At 33.5% G+C, this 20,380-nt stretch overlaps 3 protein-coding genes across 6 annotated transcripts; 1 reads left to right on the top strand and 2 right to left on the bottom strand.

Annotated features, from left to right (window-relative positions):
- Positions 1-290: 290 nt before the first annotated feature.
- On the bottom strand, positions 291-3,526 carry LOC123207495 (pyridoxal phosphate homeostasis protein-like). Of its 2 annotated transcripts, XM_044624972.1 has the most exons (7): positions 3,227-3,526; positions 3,053-3,119; positions 2,341-2,387; positions 2,025-2,112; positions 1,428-1,561; positions 1,188-1,286; positions 291-645 (listed from the first exon to the last, which is right to left on the bottom strand). In XM_044624972.1, the coding sequence occupies exons 1-7, from the start codon at positions 3,452-3,454 to the stop codon at positions 565-567; spliced, it is 744 nt and encodes a 247-aa protein (XP_044480907.1). In that variant the 5' UTR covers positions 3,455-3,526; the 3' UTR covers positions 291-564. The 2 variants fall into 2 exon arrangements, with proteins under 2 accessions (XP_044480907.1, XP_044480908.1); XM_044624973.1 differs by lacking the exon at positions 1,188-1,286.
- Positions 3,527-6,454: 2,928 nt separating this feature from the next.
- Positions 6,455-6,928, bottom strand: LOC123207491 (stigma-specific STIG1-like protein 2). Its single transcript, XM_044624961.1, has one exon. It carries the CDS (start codon positions 6,926-6,928, stop codon positions 6,455-6,457), a length of 474 nt encoding a protein of 157 aa, XP_044480896.1.
- A 1,816-nt stretch (positions 6,929-8,744) lies between these two features.
- LOC123207512 (VPS35 endosomal protein-sorting factor-like) lies at positions 8,745-19,393 on the top strand. Of its 3 annotated transcripts, XM_044625005.1 has the most exons (23): positions 8,745-8,949; positions 9,511-9,729; positions 10,171-10,201; positions 10,288-10,472; positions 10,919-11,078; positions 11,292-11,388; positions 11,994-12,163; positions 12,797-12,963; positions 13,355-13,543; positions 13,670-13,759; positions 14,209-14,289; positions 14,879-15,022; positions 15,807-15,889; positions 16,245-16,386; positions 16,494-16,577; positions 16,952-17,113; positions 17,198-17,285; positions 17,445-17,522; positions 17,953-18,019; positions 18,125-18,221; positions 18,471-18,587; positions 18,658-18,714; positions 18,987-19,393. In XM_044625005.1, exons 1-23 carry the CDS (start codon positions 8,836-8,838, stop codon positions 19,122-19,124), a joined length of 2,760 nt encoding a protein of 919 aa, XP_044480940.1. In that variant the 5' UTR covers positions 8,745-8,835; the 3' UTR covers positions 19,125-19,393. The 3 variants fall into 3 exon arrangements, with proteins under 3 accessions (XP_044480940.1, XP_044480942.1, XP_044480941.1); XM_044625006.1 differs by lacking the exon at positions 8,745-8,949 and having other exon boundaries at positions 9,640-9,729; positions 10,272-10,472; XM_044625007.1 differs by lacking the exons at positions 18,125-18,221; positions 18,471-18,587; positions 18,658-18,714; positions 18,987-19,393 and having other exon boundaries at positions 17,445-17,550; positions 17,953-17,967.
- The last annotated feature ends 987 nt before the right edge of the window (positions 19,394-20,380 follow it).

Raw genomic sequence — 20,380 nt, 5'->3', positions numbered from 1 at the left:
CTCTATCCCCTCAAACTTTGCAAATCTGAACTTCTAAGTGAACCCTATAATCTTAAAGAAATGGGAAACAATTGTCTTTCTCTATGTAGCCTATAGGAAACTTCAATCCCAGACACTGAGAACAAACACAGGTCTGATTATCCAACTATACTCTGTCAGGTTTGAAGGACAGATTGCAAGGTACAACCAACTGATACATAGAATCATATGAGCTTTATTTTATTGCTTCTTGAATTAAACAAACTGGCAAGAATCTTTACAGTCCATGTAGCATCAATTTGGCTTAAGAATAGTCTGCTAAGCCAATAATTCATTCAATAAGATCAAATACAACATTATGTAAGGTTGCTTCTCGGAATTAGGCCCTTCAGCCTCCAGCTTGTGCTCTGAGCATCAATTGGAGACGAGACCTTTGCCAAGTTGGAATGAGAAGCAGAAGTTAAACTTCTTTTTTTCTTTACTCTTACTGATGTGATACAAAGAAGGGTAAACACTTCTGACCAATAATTTTCATGTTTGTAGAGTGAACACATTAGCAGAAGCAGAAGTGCAGGAGAATTGACACTAATTCAGCTGCCTCTTTGCATAGTCCCTAGGTCCAAAAATGGTTGATCCAACTCTCACGTTGGTACTTCCCATTTCAATCTGCATAAATCATAAACTCTAACCCATCAATCACATCCAAAACCTAGGAAAAATCTATAGATAAACGAAATGAAGGACATAAAAGCATGTTCCAGAAATCTAATATATTACCTGACAGGAAAAAGGTTAGTAAATATTTAATTATCATTATAGAAGCTTCAAACTTGAAGACAAAAATCATTGGAAACCCAGTTTTCACAAACTCCAGGGGTAATTTTGTCATAATTTTGTTGTTTAGATGTTTGGAAGGAAGTTGTAAGTATTTATCCTAACACTTCCCCGAAATTGCTAATTTCTCCTAGTATTTTGGAAATGCTTCACATAAAAAGGATTGGGAAGCAAATTTCATACAATGACCAAAACCAAGTTTCTAATTCAATCCTATCATAGTTTTAAGTGGCACATTTATCAAGGAATTCAAGGTTTTGAACTTCTTGTAGTCTGGCGTAATACAGAATCAAGCTGGGAAAGATGCCATCCCATCATCAAGAAGAATGGAAGTTTACTGCATTAGTAAGTTTAAACCAGTCAGAATTACATACAGCTTGCTCAAAGTCACCAGACATGCCCATTGACAGTTCACATTGATCCTCTACCATTCCAAGCGCCTTGCAAACCTCATGTCTACAATTTAATAAAGTCTGTTGCATTAAAATACCAAATTCAAAGCACAGACAAAAGAAAAAATGTCAGGGAGAACAAACAAATGAAGCAAAACTACAAAACATATTTGGTTCTTATGCCATGTTTTAAGCGCAAAAAATAAAAGAAGGATCCATTACCCTAAAGTTCTCAGGAGTTGATGAATAGTCTTTGTTCCCAATTGTCATTAAGCCAGACAACACCAAATTTGGGCAGTGCAGTTTTACATGCTCCACAACCCCTAAACAACCTGAAGGATCAATGCCTGATTTTGCTGCAATAATGCAAAATAATTAATGAACAGAGTAATCCAGTAACAATATGAAAAGGTGAATGGGTATACATGATGTCAAACAAATTTGTGCACAGGTTACATGGAATGGAGGAGTATAATGATGTAGAGAAGCAAAAATTTTACATAAAAGGTTAATAAATGTGATCATCTAGGAAATGGAAATGGAAAAGAGGTTTCACAGGTCAGAATGATCATACTACAATTATGAGTAGATAATAATAAATTCAAGACACGGAATACATAGAGATCCAGAACTATGACTTGTAAAACAGCAAGAACGCATAAGAACATAGTGAGCATGACATCCGAAATCATAGGTAGTCTTCTTTGTACTTCAGTTCTTTAGAAATAAATAAGGAGGCTGCATAAAGTCAGTTTGTTCTTCCTTTAGTAGAATTAGGAAGCAATTAACGCAATAATGAAAATTAGCATATTTGCTCACATGCTTCTCCACTTGTATTCACTTGGACAAAAACCTTCAAAGGACTTCTTCCAAGATTTGCAACAGCTCGGTCAAGATGATTTGCAATCTGCAAATAACAAAGGCATAAAATAAAGACATTTGTCTTAATGAGAGATTGCTACATCTTATGAAAACTGCTTAATTTTTTTGATAATTGAGATTAAATTTGCAATCAGACACTTCTAAGACGCTTAAAAGCATTAAAAATATATATATTTTCAACTTATCACAGCTAATATCCAAATATCTAAAGTTTCTTAACATGAAACAGAAGTTGAAAGAATCACATCTTTACCTTCTCATTATCTACACCCTCAAATATGTCCAAATTTGGCACTCCACCTGCATAACTAAAACAAAGCCTTTACACTTGCCCAAGGGCGGAGGTACCCTCAGACTAGAGGGTAACATGGCCCCTACAGACTGAAAATTTTTGAGCTTCTAAATAAAATGTAATAACTTAGACACGAAAAGACTAAATTGATTCCTACACAGTTCATTCATAACTTTTATACGTTGGATAAAATGCCATTTTGAAATTCCCATAATCATAATAAAAGTGGGAAAATGTGACATGATCCATATTTTAACGGATAAAAGTGTAATTCCCACAACGTCCAAACATAATAAAAGTGAAAACACATGACATTAATTTGGCAAACAGAGTTGGACTCCTAGCTATGCCCCTGTACTTCCCATAAATTTTCTCATGTACTATAAAACAAGCAGCTTGAAAAACAAGTTAAGCACGATCAAGGGACAATGTTTCGCTTACTTTGTCAACTCTTCCACACATACAAGCACATCAATATATATAAAGTTTTCTGAAATCTGATTCAATTCCTCGCACATAAATTTAATAATTAAAAAAATTGCAAAGTTCTATCAACACTTCATTATAACAAAACAGTTCTCTTTTTCAAGGAATTCCTCCAGCCACAAGTTCAAATCCAGTACATAACATTTTAACAACACAAGCATCAATAAACAACCAAAATGCAACATACCCAGAAGCGTTTTCGCTTTGTTGCTCTGCAAATGCCCAATAAAATGCCACTTGATGTCCTCTGGAAGCTGCAACAGCAGAAATAATTCCATAATTAAAGCATCTAATCAATAATTAAACGTAAATCCTCAACCTATAAATTCATTATTTATTTATTTTTAATTTATTGATATACTTGCGGAGCTTTGTCGATGATTTCTTGAACATAGTTTTCGCCAAAGCAACGGTGACCAGCATCATACACTTGGCGGATGAGAGAAACTGGTTTGGTTTTCGACACACCCACGACCCGGATTCGTTCAGGACGATGTCCAGATCGCTCCGCTGCTTGTCGGACTCGGAGTAGGACCGAACGGAGGGCTGTCACAGCGACAGTTGCGCCTTCAACAGCTGGAGCAGCCATTGTTCTGCTCCTGGAATAGTAAACGTGGGAGAGGCTCCTTCACTTTAAAGATTTTTTTATTATTTTATTTTTAATTTTGTGGATAAAAAATAGTGAATAATTTGTAAGGATGAAATAATTGTGCTTTCCATTTTATGACAAATATAAGGGGCATAACAATTTCATCCTCAAAGTTTCCGTAAGTACAAAGGCACCCAAGCATTTTGAGATAGTAATAAATGCACCCAAACAGTTGAAAATTCAAGTAAATAAATTGATGCAATTGCCCTTTATAAGATATTTGATTATATAATAACTAAATCCCGACATATAATAACTAATCCGCATTTGGCTTATTCTATAGTAACATTTATCCTTCTCGATGTAATTCATTTTCTAAATCCTATAATATTTTGAGGCCAAAAGACTTTTTTTTCACCCAAAATATAGTAAAATCTCAAATTTTTATCTTTTAACTTTAAAAAATCTAAACATCTAATTATAAACAAATTTCTGTTAAAAATCTTAATTAGAGTTAGAGGTAAAACTGTTATTTATTAAAAAATTTTAAAAATTTAAGTTTTATTATATTTTTCTCTTCAGGTTTTAAAAATTTTATAATTTTTCTTCAACCCAAAGTTTGAAAACTAACAAATATCCCCCAAAGTTTGTTTTTCGGGATAATAATTAAAATAGGCAAAATTTTTTCCGCTTATACCTTTTTAGGCAAACGCATAGTAGTTTTATTTTTATAAGTAAAACTTTTTATAACTCCAAAAATACCCTCTCAACCCTGTATACGTAGGCGCTGGAAGGAAAACTTGAGTGCGTGAGTGCGTGCAGAGTGCGCGCGGTGCATGCGTGGTGCGTGCGGTGCGCGCACCCTTTCTTTTAAATATATATATTATATATAATATTATAATATAATAAATATATATAATAATATAATATTATATATATATATATATATATATATATATATATATATATATATATATATATATATATATATATATATATATATATATATATATATATATATATATATATATAATATATGTACAGTACGCGCACTGCATACGCACTGTGCGCGCACTGTGCACTCACTGTTTGCACACTGCGCACTCATTGTACACTATGTACAGTGCGCGCACTGCACTCACAGTGTGCGCACCAAGCGCACCACGTACTCCGCACGCACTCACGCATTCTGCGGGCACTCCGTACGCATCCACGCACTCCGCATGCACCCACACATTCCGTGCGCACTCCGCACGCACCCACGCACTCAAACCTTTCTTCCAGTGCCTACGTATACGGGGCTGAAAGGGTATTTTTGGAGTTACAAAAAAATTTGCTTATAAAAGTAAAACTACTGTGCGTTTGCCTAAAAAGGTATAAGCGGAAAATTTTTTGCCTATTTTAATTAATATCCCTTGTTTTTCTTCTCTTTGGCGTCGATTCACTATCTCCAATCGTTATCTCTCTCTCTAGTCACTCTCTCTTACCTCTTTGGCCTTCTTTGATTGAGACGAAGACGATATCATCTTTGTCTCAGATGAAGACAATCGGAGAAGGAAATGAGAGTGACCGGAGAAAGAGATAAAGTGGGAGTCTCGGTTGAAGACAATTAGAGAGGAAGAGATAAGGTGGGAGGGAGGATAACTAATGGTCGGAGAGGGTAAATCGGCACCAAAGAGAAGAGAAATAAACCTAAGGGGATATTTGTTAGTTTTCAAACTTTGGGTTGAAAGAAAATTATAAGTTTTTTAAATTTGAGGAGGAAAATATAATAAAACTTCAAATTTTTTAGTAAATAATAGTTTTATCTTTAACCTTAATTGAAATTTTTAATAAAAAATTGTTTATGAATAGATATTTGTATTTTTAAAAGTTGAAATGTGAAAATTTAGAATTTCACTATGCCTTGGGTGGGAATAAGTTTTTTGGCCAAATATTCAAGATTGAAAGGGAGTAAAAGAGAAGCAAAAGTAACATATAGATAGGTAGTAGATACACTTAGGATTAGTCTTTTTTTTATTATAAGTTTGGCAACAAAGGCCTTTGGACCTAACAATCTTATTGAAGGTACCCCCCTACCTCAAGTTTCCTTTGGGATATTCTTCTGTATTTGTTAATAAATCACTATATACCCAGCGCATTCACTCAAATTCAAATTCCACCATTGTAGTGAATATCAAAATCTATTATTGGTTCTTCAATATTGCTACTATCTTCTAATTTATGTAATATTCCTAATTACATATATCAGGCGGTGATAAGAACTCTCATGAATCATGATAACTAGTTTTGAGTTCGTGTGAATATTTTAATTTTTGCAGCCGAAACGTAGCGTGTGCAGGAGCTATTGTTATGGAAACAGCATGTGGTGTTGAGCGAAATATCAGCCCTGTTGAGGAGGCCAATTTTGCTTCTTAATTTGCGTAGCCTTCAAGAAACCTTCTGGCTTTTCACGAAAGGCCAATAGAAAGCTGGCTTAAATTTTCTCTTCATGCATGTTGCCATTTAAAAATTAGATCCCATTTCATTTCATTTCTTTTCACTCCCCCGAAGTGAATGCTTATTATTTATATGTTTTCAGGGTAATTAAAATGCAATTAGGGTTTGGATTTCATTTAATTTCCTCGTTGCCCAAATCAAACAAGCCTATTTTGAGTTAAAAATTTGGCTTGTTTATTATTTTCGAATCAAGTTTAAGGCTCGTGGCAAATTTCTAAGGAAAATTTGCAACAATAGGGATAACTTTGATTAATTATAATACACATACAGAATTGAAAGGGAATTGTACTCTCCTGTCCCTTCTATACACTTTCAAGAATCTCCCCTTGCCCAAAATTTGTAATCTCGTACATGTATATTTCTTATAATACTTAATTTTACAACACTATAATCCTTTTCAGAAACCACCATATTTTAAAGTGGCTATTTTATTGTATTAAGAATTAAATTACGAACCTGATGAACTTAAACGCACCGTATCATTCATCATTATTGTCAATATTATGCATAGTCACACAGTCCATAAACACAATATTCCCCCTTGAGGCAGCGGTTGTTGCAGTAGCCACAATGCCTCTTATCGAATGAGAGATTCACACATTCTCCTCCGCAGCAAGCTTCAGTGTACTTGCATTTCTTCTTGCAGGCGCCGCAGTTGTTTTCGTCGGTCTTTAAATTCATGCACTTGTTGTTGCAGCATGTCGTGTTCTTGCCTTGAGCGTAGCAGACTTCGTTATCTTTGTGGCAGTGATCGGCGGCTCTGGGGTTCTTCACTTCTGAGAGAAACCGGCTGCCCCGTTTGGTGGGGAAGAGGATGGTGTTATCTTGACTAGGATATCGATGCTCGAAAGAGGATGAGGACAAGGATGACGACGAGGGTGTCTTCTCGATGATGTCCCCAATGTTTTGCATGATGAGAGTGATGGTTATGGCCACTGTTATGGCCATGGAGAGGATGATGTTGATGAGTTCCATTGTTTTGAGAGGTGAGAACAGGAGAGAGATGAGTGAGAGGGAGAGAGAGGCAGTTGAGTTGTAAGGGGAAATGGGGGTTGAAAGTTAGGGTTTATAGGAGGACTGAAAGGAGGAAGTTGACAATGGAAAAGAAGTAAAAGGTAGAAGAAAGCTCGTCGGGATGTGCTGCAAAGAGTGTGCTTTAATATTTGTTTTTTAGTTCTTGATTAAGAAAGTCAGCGTGAATCTTGAGCACCTTATAACTCAATTATCATAAACTGTGTACCTCCTTGTTGAAAATGACCATGCTATCCCATGTCTTTTTTATGCATGTATTGTAAAATTTCAAGTGTATATATCTCCAGAATTGATATGATTGGTATTAATGTGAAAAGTCAAAGGGCAAACTTGTCTTCTCATCCATGTTTTGAACCCAAATGCCGACCTGAGACAATGTATGCATGCTGCAAGGAGAAGCAAAGGGAGTATTAGAACTTAGAAAATTTGTAACCCAAATTGAAGCAAACAGAGCCCTGAAAATCCTCCTGCAGCCACGCTTAAGCTCAAAAATGGGTCTTTGTAGAATCAACCTCTCAAGCAATGAAGAGAATAGACTCAGTAGCATGTTCATTGACTCAGAAGTTAGCCATTAAAAATTAAGAATCGTATGCAAATGTGACACATGGCAGGATTTAGAGAAAGAATATTCGATAAAAAATTACAAATATTTTATTAATGTGTGAATTGGGAATTAAATATTTATTTCTTTTGGGGTTTAAGAATTTATGCTTATAAGAAATAAGTTGACCTTCTTAATCCAAGCCCAAAGAATCCTTTTAATAATCAAATCTGCTAACATATACCTTTGATGGGTTGGGACGGTATTGAGGCAGCCATGGCCAAAGTTTTATTAATTGTACATTTCCACCCACGGTCGGCCCATTTGGGAGTCAGAAGTTCATATCAATGAAGTCTTACATTAGGAACTTTTACCCATTAAGTAGACCTGGCAAATGGGTAGTTGGATCGAACACAAAATGAGGGTGGACCTGATCTTTATGGGTTTGCGTTGATTCGCGAATTACTTGTTGATATTATTTTTTTATTCTTAATATTTTAATGAATTTATTTTATAAATGTCAATATTTTACTTTTTCAATACTCCATAAAGAAAGATAATATACTTCGTAGAAAGTCAAAAATCTATTTCAAAATTATAAAAATATTTCATGAATTTGAAAAATTTTAGCAAAAATATAGAATAGATATATATAATAAAATGTATATTACTTATATTTTTTAAATTTGTTTTCAATAAACAAATTCTTTAGATTTACAATGAATTTAAGTTAATTGCATAAAAGAAATGAGAAAATATTTAAAATTTGTGTTATATATATTGTAAATTTGATATTAAAAAAAAATGAAGATTAACAGAAAATAAATCACAAGTGATCCAAAAATATATTTAACCCGCCCAAACATATTTATCATTTGTTGGCATGGGTCAAAAAATCTAAAAACTATGCATGTTTTTAGACAGGTGCTCATGGGTACCTATAAATAATCTGTTTATTTTGTCACGTCTATATTGAAATATGCTTGAATCAAATTCAATCCAAACATTTTCATTTTGAGCTATGAACCAATTCGAATGAGATTCATCCTTATATGTGAGATGGTATTGCCGAAATGACTCTCTTGTCCTTTCCAATGCTTCCACCGGTCAAAATTACAGTTACAGTAACCGAAACGGTGCGTTTTGGTGTGACCAACCTCAAACTGTTCGTTTTTATTCTTTTATATGAACTGGATAAAAACGGTGCGTTTTGAAAGAACCAAACACAAACGAAACACTCTTGATCCCGATCCTGTAGCTCGAGGGAAAATCAAAGAACTCGCAGAGGCACAGTACAAGTTGAGCTCCAATGGAGTTCAGGCCTCGAAACTACGCGGCCGAATATGAATCTAACGCGCTACCTCGCCTACGCGCCGACGATCATCCTCTCTTCTATCCAGCTCCACTGTCAGACCACCACCAGGTCCAGTTCGATTTAAAAATTTCAACTTATTGTATTCTTCTTAACTAGTTGCACGCGTGGAATTCAATCTTTGAATTTTTCATCGCGTCATTGAATTTGAATATTGTTATTAACCAGACATAGCGTATTCGTTTTTGTTTCTGTTTGGTTCACGAGAAAATATTGCTTAAACTCTAAATTCTGATGAGATTGTAATGTTAAGTCGAATTTTTCTATTTCATCTATTTTCTCCGAAAAAAATGTACTATACACAGTAATTACGTGTCACATTTCATATCTTTTTATTTTTTTGTTTAAATTTGACTTTACTTCTGGTATCAATAAGGATTGACATTGCAGTTGCTTTTTTTTTTTTTTTTGTGATTGAGTTTATATTATGAAGTATTTGTGTTATAATAATATGAATCTAACAAAACATGTTTTATCTTGCGAAGAAAAAGCTCATAATGAAGCTCAAAATTGTTATAGCAGTTTACCCTGTTTGAGTGTCATTTCTAGCTTGCGATTTTGAAAATTCTGTAGCATTTGTCCATGGCGGGGGTGCTTAATATTGTGTTACAGGTTGAGGATGTTGTGGACTGTGAAAATAGTGATTTCTTTGATCCACTAAGAACACCGGATGTTAAAGCCGTGGTTCCTGTCGAAGATACCAAAGATGGTGGAATTAGTTCAATGCATTCAAGTGAACCTTCAAGTCAAGTTGCAGTTAGAGAGTGGACATCTTTCAAGAGAATCTTAATGCAGAAATTTCCCGTCTCCAAAATGGTTTCAGTTTCTTCAGTAAGTAAAACATTTAATTCTTTCCTTCTGATATCTATAATTTTAGTTCAAATTTAGCTTGCCACACCCTCCATTGTAATTATCATTATTGTAGTAGTTTCTACAGATATGATTTTTGTGTTTTGACATATTCTTATGGTTATATTTATTATTTGCTTGCAATGACACTGAATCAATGGTTGTGGTGGTTGTTATGATAGCTTCATTCACTTCTTAATTTAAGTATATGATGTACTCTGGTTAAATTATGTCATTAATGGTTTATATTATATTGAAGAATGCCTGTTATTTGGTCTTATTGTTTGAAAAAGGAGTGTTCTGACATCATTGATAGTGATATTTCCCTTTTTGAGCAAGCTTGACAATTACCTATTAAATTATGCCTTTTCATCTGCTTGCAAGTCATAACTTTGAATTTTTATTTTGTATTTTTTACCACAGATGTCTGATGTAATAATTACATGTGGCACGGGTATGGTGATCATCTCTCTTTTTAGTTTTTAAGTTCTTCTCTTTTTAATCTTTAATGAATCTGTTAGCAGTATTATTAATTTGTAGGGCATGTGAAATCTTTGACAAGTATGCATCTAGAGGAACTGGATGATCCACAAAAATTTGCTGATGAGGGTGTAAAGGTCATAACTGGGAAAGAGTATGTCTCACGATTACATGAACTGAAGGATGAAATTAACCGTTCTTGGCGTGCTGAAGATCGTGTAACATCAATGAAATTATCTATAAAGGTGAATTTTTTGTTTTTAATTCAGTTATTTTGTTTTCAAATTTTTATATCGGTACCATTTTGAAGATCCAATTAAGGGCTTATATTTGAGGAAAGAAAAAGTAAAGACCAAATATTGGTGTAACCAGTTAGGTTTTTGTCTTCAACTTTTGTCTGAGAAAATTCTTTGGATTGTTTAGGATCCATTGCCTAGTGATAGTTTGTGAAGTTACTTGTTAGATGTGGATTGCAGTTCTAGCTTTAATGTTTAACTGTTTTCGCAACTTCATTACTCTTTTGTTCAAATTTATGTAAATATCTTTTTGTTGTTCTCACTCTATTTGATGGAAAATTTCACGCAGCTATTACTTTATCATCAGCATATATTTGTGATTTTTTTGGTCTGATAGAAATAACCTGATTACTGAATATTTATGTGATTTTTAAATCACTTCTTCTGCTCTGCAGGTGGCTAGGCTTCTGATGGATACATCTGTTTTACAATTTTATCCCACATTATTTATTCTTGCCACAGAGGTAATGGACATGCTTGGGGATATGGTGTGGGAACGCATCAAGCAGAAAGCTGAATTTGCTGAGGATGGAACAAGAATTTGCTCTTTACCAGGTCACCATTTAATCAGTTTTAATGTTCCTCTCTCTCGATCTCTCTTGCATTGTGTTTCCTGTTTGTGTGTTGGTATCTTTTTGTTTTACTTTGTATGAACGGAATCAAATTTACCGTTATCAATTTGTTTAATATTTTTTTGATACTGGTTGTTTACTTTCACCAGAGAAAAGTTTATTAATTTTCTTATGAAACCTTTTGAATTTGTGGCAGAGAATTTTAAAGAGAGCATGATTTGCTTTGATGCCAAAGAAACTTGTAATAACTGGTTTCGCAAAGCTGGTACCATCCGAGAGCTTCTTCCACGCATGTGAGGTCCTTATCTTTCATTTATTCTTGTATTCTCTATGTTCTTATTCTAAGTTTCATTGATGATAGTCGCATGAATTTTTTTTTTTAATATCATGAGACAGAAATATGTTGCTGTATTACTGTGTTGTTTCAGTTCAGTAAGGATTCAAGCTTCAACTCTTACATGCAATGAGTTTGTAGATTTAGGTTTCATTTCAACCAGAGTAACCTGTGCTTGATATTGCCTTGGTTCAAATATATTGGTACTAACCAGAATATTATGCTTAAGAGTTATGTTACTGGAACAAAAGCCCAATTATAAAATTAAAACTTTACTCTATAAAATCTAATTTCTTCTTGTGTGTTGGCCTCTAGTCACAGCACGGGTAAACCAACCAGCCTTTTGAAAAATTGGGTAAGGAAAGCTATTATAAATAAGTGAAAAGGATGGAGGAAATATAAAGCATTTATATGTCAGTATTAGCTTGATAGATTAGTGGCTTAGAGTTGATGTCTTAATATTGCCAGTGTTAGTATCAAATGTTTTGAGCTAGTTGTGCTTGATGCAGTTGAAGATATAGATGGTTGATATTTGCTATTTGACTATTTGATAATGTACTTTAGTTATTTGGAATTGGCAATATTGCCTTGCTGGCGTTTTTTGCGTGACCAACATGTGGATACTCTCCATCGCCTAGTATTGATGACAAGAGGTTTAGGAGATCCGCTGGCATCTGCATATTGTCGTCTGTATATGGCCCAGCGTGCACAAAAGTTACCCTCATATGATACAGGTGCAAGTTTAAACTTGTTCTACAAACAGAAACATATGCTTTTATTCAGAAATGACATTTATTTTTACAAATATTCTGAACAGTCTTAGTTTGTGGAACTGGAAGAATGTGGGGCATGGTATGCTGTGAGTTTACCTCTTGGTGTTTCAGGACTCAACTACTGGTTCAATGAAGTTTGATTCTTGCTATAGTGGCCATTTAGCAAGATTGATTTCAGCTATCAAAAACTTTTTGCAAACTTTGAAAATTGTTCCTTTTTCTGAAATAATCTTTTATCTTCTAATGTTATTTCATAGCCTATTGCGTTTTATGCTTGCCATCTTTATATAATCATAATATACCTAAAAATTAGCAAAACAGGTGTTTAAAGTGTCTACAATCCTGTTGACAGTTGTCTGTTCTTTAGAAATTCTCCAAACTTGTATTTGGGAAATAGAGATCTAATAAATCCAATAGGCTCTATGATCCTATTAGATATTATGAATTAGCCTTGTGTTTACATGTGTTATGGACTTTGGTTTTAACTCTTGCTGTATTTTCTTATCAGCATTAAACTTGTTCCATGGTAAAAAAGGTCTTATTTAATGTTTGCATCAGTTAATGTCAGTATATTCATATTCAAATTTCTCACAGGACACCTAATTACATCTGTTAGTGACATCAAAATTCTATTGATATGGAATTTATCAACAAAGGAGACAACATATGGGAAATCTACAGATAACAAAAGGGTGCTTGTCAGTCTAATGGAACCAACTATTGAGTACATTATAAAGTGCATCTTTAAGGATGCATCTCAGGTCAGTAATTTCCATGATAATCTTGATTGTTTTAAATGATTTATTTAAATTGATTTAAATTTTCATTTTCCTGTAATTCTTGTCTGTAAATATAGGCAGTAAACTGATTAGTTAGTTAAGTGTGGTGCATAATTCCTAATTTTTTAAAGAACATAGATATTTTTTTACTCTGAACTCTTATAAACACAAAATTCATATAGTACAGCAGACTAATATAACTTTGGGCTTCGCAAAAGTTGCCAAATAACTTCCTCTATGATTAAATTGAAACCCCCCATTTCATCTCTTCTGCATACTGGTATGATGCTGGTGAAGTTATTTCATTCTGAATTGTTTCTCCAAAATCTGCTGTCCATGTGACATACTGACTTTTTGATTTATATGTCAAAAGAGGCAAGCAAGCAATGCCCTTGTGGAGCTTGGACTGGGAAGGAATCAATTTGAGTTGTTTGGGAGTAACCCATATGTCTCCCTTATTCTACATCATCTGCTCAAGGAACTTCCCACTGAAATAGTGAGCTCTAATGCTGTGGAGATTCTTCGTCTGATTGAGTGCAGCAATGATGATTCTTTTGATCAGGTGTTGATCTGATGAGTACATTTATTCATAAGTATTTTCATGTTTCTTATGACTGAAATTTTCAATATAAACTATTAATTATTATTCCTGCTGTCTTGCATACAACTTTCTTTTGCACACGAGCAGTGTTTAAATTACAGATTACTTGGATTTAGATTGAGTGAGAGCAGACCTGCAATAGGCATTGTCCATGCAGTTGTTAATACAATTATTCAGGTATTTAGAGTGTTATTTTCCTGTTTGCTTGTTCTGAACTTCTTTTATTTTTATTTTCTTGGATGTGTTTTTCTCACGAGTGTATAATTTCCTTCAATTATTTTCTAGTTGGTTCTACTTCAATTATGTCAGTGCCCAATTATTTGTCTCTTTATTTGGTATCTTTATATTTTATTTAAATGGTAGATGGCATCAGTTAAGTGATTCTTCTAAATATATCAATGGGTATAGTTAAGGAGAATATTATTATTTTATGGGTGAGAAAAATTCAATTTAGTCAAACCAACCAACTAATTTTCTCACAGTAAATGCTCAACTCATGTGCAAAAAGCAGTAAACTGGGTAGTAAAACTTCCTATTAAAAAAATACATAAATACATACAGATATGCTTGTACTCTATTCGTTACAGTTGTAATTATTTTCCATTGTTTTTTGTGCTTTCAATCAGGTTATAACTGTATATGATAAACTTGATGACTATCTTAAGGTTGTGGATGCTTATGTGGATATCATTCTTCAGAATCGGATGGTGAGTTTGAGTAGGTTGTGGAATTGTGATACCTTTTGAGGTCCTCTATTTCTTCTAATGATTACACTTTCAGTAGCTTGGTCTGTTTTTTTATCTGGAGGATTATTGAAGTTTGTGTTGTTGGTCATGAAGTACATCTTAGGAAGCGTCTTGTATGCCCTTGAAAGGAATGTCTGTGACTGTTTAATTTGTGGTTATTTGATGAATTTATACTTTCAAGATTTATACTTTTTTGTAGGAAGCTTCTAGCATAAAGTGAGACTGTGGTGTGTTAAGCAGAATGGAGTTTTTAAAGTTATGCTCAATCTCATGTTTAGAGTTTCATGAAACTAGGTTCAGCTTTCAATTCTACAGAATATATATGAAAAATTTCTTCCAAGTAGTGCAATGATAAAAGGCTCTGAGAGTCTCTGGGATGCTAAATTTGTCATTTGTTCATTTGCCTTCTCTCTATGATGTGTTCACTTACTGTTTCAAGTTCAAATATTGCTGCACTTAAAATTCAATGCAGCTTTGTAACCGTTAACATATGTGGTCCATTTCCATATGTTTACTACGTTTTATGTTCTCTGAATCTAATGACTGGCAGGGTAATCATCTGAATACCATTTTAGAAGGTATTTCAGAGAGAGCATGCTATAAAGAGATTGTTGAAGATGAAGTAGTAGGCTTGCAGTCCATCTTGATGAAGTTTCTTTCTCATTTCAGGAACTTAGAAGATGTATTGGCTTTGGTAGTTCTTCTCCTTTGTCTTCTTCATTTCTGCTTTAATTCTAAAACCCTCCAAATTTTAATGTTATCACCCCACCCTTTCTTTTGTAAGTCTTGAAAATTCTGTTAAAATCTTCAGTGATTTTATGGTTCTATAAGATAATATATATTATCCACAGATTTTAAAGTCTTAGTTGTGTGTTTTATATAATATAAATGAAAATAAGTATGTTCTTTTAAATGAAAATTTGATGGGCAATAAAATGAATCTTAAGTGGTGTTCATAAAATTTACTAGAGATTTATTTCTTGTTATTTAGTATATTGTACTCATCTGTTGCTGTTGTCATTTCAGGGTTCTATGCAACATATTAAGAAATTTCAAACTTCAGGGGTTTCTAAAATAGCTTAAAGCCATGGGGCTCTTTGAATAGTGTCAAACATACGTCAAACCATAAGCTTTTCTTGGGATAGCATCCAACCATAGGGGTTTCCAAAAATAGCGTAAAACTTAGTTTCTTTTTCTAATAGCGTCAAATTGTAGGGGGGTTTTTAATAGTATCAAAATATAGGGTTTTTAGAATAGTATCAAACTTAGGTGTTCTTAAATTGCATCAAACTATCAGGATTGGTTGTATATTTTTAAATTTCTCTGATATATTTTTCCAAGAAAAAGATCAATATTACTTAGAGCCTTGATTTTGGCCCATGATTTTGAGGTTTAAACCTTGTATATTTGGATAACATATCAGAATTTTATAAATGAATAACTTGCAAGCATTTATTATTATTTTTTTAATTTTGAAGGGACATTTTCTTGAGATCTTGGATGTGATGTATGGGAGCTCACGGAATTTTGTTTACATGCAAATCCTTAATATGGCAACAAGGTACCTTTTTTTTCTACTTCTTATCAGCCTAAATCCTCTAGCCGAAATCTTGCTTGCCCTATGCTTTGCCATTATTTCTTCGACCACCCTTTACCTGCATCAACCCCATCTCACCTTGGTGGACCAGCCATTACTAACCTTATGCTTTAGGAGAGTAGTAGTGGGTTAAAATTTTAACTACTGAAGTTTTAATTAACACTCAATCAATAAACCATGTGTAGAATCCACTTTTTAGTTTATTTGTATGGTCCTCTAAATTTTTCAATTTGCAATTGCCTCTCTCTCTTTCAACTCAAATTATGGGTCATTTATTTGTATATATAATAATATAACTTATGCTTTTTTTGTTGTTCAGAAATGGTAGTATACATGATCCAACCACTGTACAGATACTTTTTGAAATTTGCCAATCTCTTCATGACGGTATGGATTTTGCAAACATGAAAGATGATGATCATCAACAACCAGCTCGAATGATTTCTCGTTTTGTCCAAATGGTATTAAATTTAATTACATTCTATCCTAGAAATTAATCTTTGTGAGTTCATAATATTGTAGCTATCAATTCTAGTTGTGACATTCATTTTCTGCTCATTATTGTTAGGTTGACTATGGACTAGAGATGGAAGGGCATTTAACATTTTTAGTTGAATGTCGTGGTGCTTTTGGCGGCATAAATGAACTCAAGGTCTGCATAAACTTTTTTTTTCTATTTTTCTCTGCTTCAAGCAAGCATGGTAATAGAGTCATTCATGAATTTAAAAATCTTAAATACGAAAGTCCTTTGATGCTTATGTATGAATGTGACATTAAAGTTGTATAATTTTCTGAGAAAATTGCATTATATGCTTCCCCAATACAGCCCATTTTCAGTTGTGGTTACATTTTTTTGATTGTCATTTATATTAAGGAGCATAAATGGAGCCATTATTTATTATCATATTCAATTATGATTCCTTGTCAGTTTTATATATCCTAGATTTGAGGAAAATTTTGGTCTTTTGATGTCTGTATTATGGATTCATACATCATACATTCATTGTTGTGCTCTTCAATTTATAGGAAACCCTTGTTCACTCAAGCAATTGTTTGGCGACAAAAGCTTTGAAAGATGGAAGAAAACATCTTAGTTTTGTGAAATCTTGCATTGCGTTTAGTGAGGTTACAATACCATCTACTTCAATTCACATTAGGCAATTAAATCTCTACCTTGAGACAGCCGAGGTAATGCTTTCTTATTTTAATATATTCATTCACAACAACTGCACCATATTAATACCCTAATTTTTTTTTTTTACAAGAATTCAGGTTGCCATGTTAGCTGGTTTGGTTTCTCATGCTGATGGATTGATAGATTCAACAATAAGCTGTTTACAGAGTGTGGATTTGATAAATGGTTAGTTAAATCTTAGTATTGCAGCACTTGCACAAGTACTCACATCTGCACCATAATGCTATTGCTCTTCTTAGATTGCTTGTGGTCATTTTGTTTGTTCATTTCATCAATTTTTATTTCTATTGGTTTCTTACTCATCGTTTCCTGTTTTTTGTGCAGGCTTCCAAGCGCGGGTTGATGTTGATGAAATTGTAATCTCAATTCAAAAACTATGCAGCCTCTTGGTTATGGTCCCAGGTCATTAGAAGTTTTTATCTTTTTTATGGTGAATCTTAAATCACATCCTTAATTTATATCTTTCTGTTGGAGATCTCATCTTATCTTGTCGAGGCTTGCATTTATTTTCCCCAATTTTCTGATTAAGATTTGTGTGTTAGTTCCTCTCTATAAAACCCCGCTGAGAAAAGTGAGAAAAGAGGAATAGAAAATTAAGATAGATTATTGTCATGAAATATGGAGTACCCCTTTCACATTTTCACTTATTCATCAAGTCTCTGAATTGAATTGAATTTCCTAAAAATAAAGAAAACCTCAGTGTTTGGAGAGCTCTTTCAAGCTATATATACCTGCATGTGCATGAATATAGATGTGATGTGAATGAATGTACATACATACATACATACATACACATATATATATTTCATTGACTTGTTTTTTCCATTTGAAGGTAATCCTGAACTTGGAGTCATGTGCACTCTAAAGCGCATTCTTTCTTTTGTTAATTCCCAATCATGGTGAGCATTGTTATCTTGTCTTTAATGTTGAAACAAACTTTAATCTAATTTTTTTTCAGTTCATTATTTTTGGTAATCATTAGATACTTTAAGATGTCATTGTAGGATGACATCAAGAGCAAAGATGCGGATATTTTCTGCAATAGTTTCATTGTCAGCCGCACTTTCTCAAAATAAGCTCCCTTACCATACAAATCTTGAGGTAATTCCACACTTTATTTTAAACATTTCATGCACGTTTGCAACTTCTAAAAATGATTCTGGATCTTGATCCATATACTGATATGATTTGTTGAAAAACATTTTTGATGCTCTTGAATTTTGTTTTGGCTTTGTATTGGTGCAAAATAATATTTGGATTATGCATTCCATAATCATATATATACTAATTTATGTACTTCATCTCCTGGTCTCCTGTATCTTACCTTTTTTTTTTTTTTAATTTTTCTAGATTCCGGGCAATGACTTACTGTTTTACGGTGATTCCTCCTACATAGAAGAACTTGCCTCCTTCTCTGATGGTGTACTTAAGAATCTGGTTGAAGCCATTGAGCAAGAACCTTCGAGGGTAACTCTGAATAAATTACTGTGAGTGAAAATTTTTTTATATTTACTGACTTTACAATGCTGCAATCTAGACTGCTCGGGGAAACATGGCACTTGAAGCTTGCAGTTGCATTGTATCATCTTTCAAGGTATATTCAACTTTCTCCACCTTTCAGCTTTTTTCTGCCTTTTCCATCCCCTCATTTTCCCCCTCTAATAGTAAACCAGACTTTGCATAAATGACTTCTGTAATGAAAATTGCATGGGATCCGAATCCAATCAAACATGGTTGAGAATGAGTTCCTAGTCGCTGATAAGCAAACATCTAAAGAGAATGATTTCGTCTTGCTCTCCACAGTTTTCAATTGTACCAATTTTGATGTGTTCATATTAACTCTTTGTTGTCTGTCAATTTGAGCAGATTAATGACGAGATACGACTGATCTGCTTGAAACTGATTGAGACTGCCAAGCTACATTTAAACGCAAGCAACAAATATCTGCTATCAACCATCAAGTTTTTGGATGAGTGCTGGTCAACTTCTGGATTGACAGGTTAACAAAACCATTTGATACTGAATCCGATGCATAGCTCGACATGCTTCCCTCTATTATTTGATTGTTATTTTGTTTGTATTTTTAGAGACATGAAACAAATATTATAGCAAAACTAGTTGAGTTCATATAGAAATTAGTTGTATCGATTGGTTGCTGGCTGTATAGATTACTTTCAAGCCAATCTATTGTGCTTATTTTGTCCCTTGTAAAGTTTACTGGTGATTTTCCGAACTTTCGATGGATCAACAAAATCCTGAAAAAATTTTACTTATCCAGAAGCTTTATTGTAGTTTTGTACACTATCATAAACAACCCTGGAAATTGTCTCGCTGTCAAACTTACCCTTTTACATTTTTTTGGGTGTGTGTCACTTGTAAATCAACAATTGTAGACTACATTTCTATGCTGGAGCTTATTTCAATCTTCGGATTAGATTAACCCGGATTGGATCATGTTGGGTCAAACTGGCTATAATTAATTTTTTTTTTAAATTTTAATTATATAAAGATTTGTTAGAATTATTTAACAAGTCAAAACTTAAAACTAATCTGTTGATCAGCTAGAGTTTGATCCGAAGATAAAAACATTGTTTTGCTCTTGAAACTAGATATATGAAACAGACCAACTTGATCTTGCAAAATGAATTGCACTCTAGTTTCTTTTTTTTTTTTTTTTTTTTTTTTTTTTTTGTGACAATGGACAAATTGAACATTGAATGTTCTGTCACCTCATATTGTTCACCATGCATGAATTTTCATTTTTTGATTAAGGGCCTTCCAACCCATTGTATGGCCAATTATTTTCAAGTCACCCTAGCTTTTCACTTTCACTTAGTTTGTGAATATTTTAATGGCCAAAAGACATATTCCCACCCAAGGTATAGTGAATTTCCAAACTCCCACCCTTCAACTTTCAAAAACTCAAATACCTTTACATGATTTAAAAAACTAACACTTACCCTTCAAAATTAAGTTAAGGTTAAAGGCAAAATCATCATTTAACAATAATATTTAACATTTATATTATTTTACCTTCTTAATTTGAAAAACTAATAATTTTTCCAAAAATTAAGTTTTGAAAAGTGATATTTTCTCTCTACCTAAGGTTTTCAATTTTGTCAGCAAATTTCTAGTCAACGATGGTCAATCTCTCTTCCTCCCAATGTCGTCTCTCCCTCTGGTGCTCAATATCAGACTGACAATCTAGACATCCAAATGAAGAGTTGAAACTCTTCATCTGGATTTTCATCATCTAGACG

This window comes from Mangifera indica, unplaced genomic scaffold (genome assembly GCF_011075055.1).
Source record: "Mangifera indica cultivar Alphonso unplaced genomic scaffold, CATAS_Mindica_2.1 Un_0083, whole genome shotgun sequence".
Classification (NCBI taxonomy): domain Eukaryota; kingdom Viridiplantae; phylum Streptophyta; class Magnoliopsida; order Sapindales; family Anacardiaceae; genus Mangifera; species Mangifera indica.
Note: the sequence above shows the minus strand (reverse complement) of the source record. Positions and strands in the feature narration are given on the sequence as shown.

Bases quoted from the DNA above. Each gene is read 5' to 3' on its own strand.
- LOC123207491 (XM_044624961.1), bottom strand. From the start codon at position 6,928: ATGGAACTCATCAACATCATCCTCTCCATGGCCATAACAGTGGCCATA.
- LOC123207512 (XM_044625005.1), top strand. From the start codon at position 8,836: ATGGAGTTCAGGCCTCGAAACTACGCGGCCGAATATGAATCTAACGCG. The intron at 15,023-15,806 runs GTAGTTCTTCTC...TTAATTTTGAAG, and splicing joins TAGAAGATGTATTGGCTTTG to GGACATTTTCTTGAGATCTT. The intron at 16,578-16,951 runs GTCTGCATAAAC...TTCAATTTATAG, and splicing joins GCGGCATAAATGAACTCAAG to GAAACCCTTGTTCACTCAAG.
- LOC123207495 (XM_044624972.1), bottom strand. From the start codon at position 3,454: ATGGCTGCTCCAGCTGTTGAAGGCGCAACTGTCGCTGTGACAGCCCTC. The intron at 3,120-3,226 runs GTATATCAATAA...CTGCTGTTGCAG, and splicing joins TCATCGACAAAGCTCCGCAA to CTTCCAGAGGACATCAAGTG. The intron at 2,388-3,052 runs GTATGTTGCATT...TTAGTTATGCAG, and splicing joins CAAAGCGAAAACGCTTCTGG to GTGGAGTGCCAAATTTGGAC.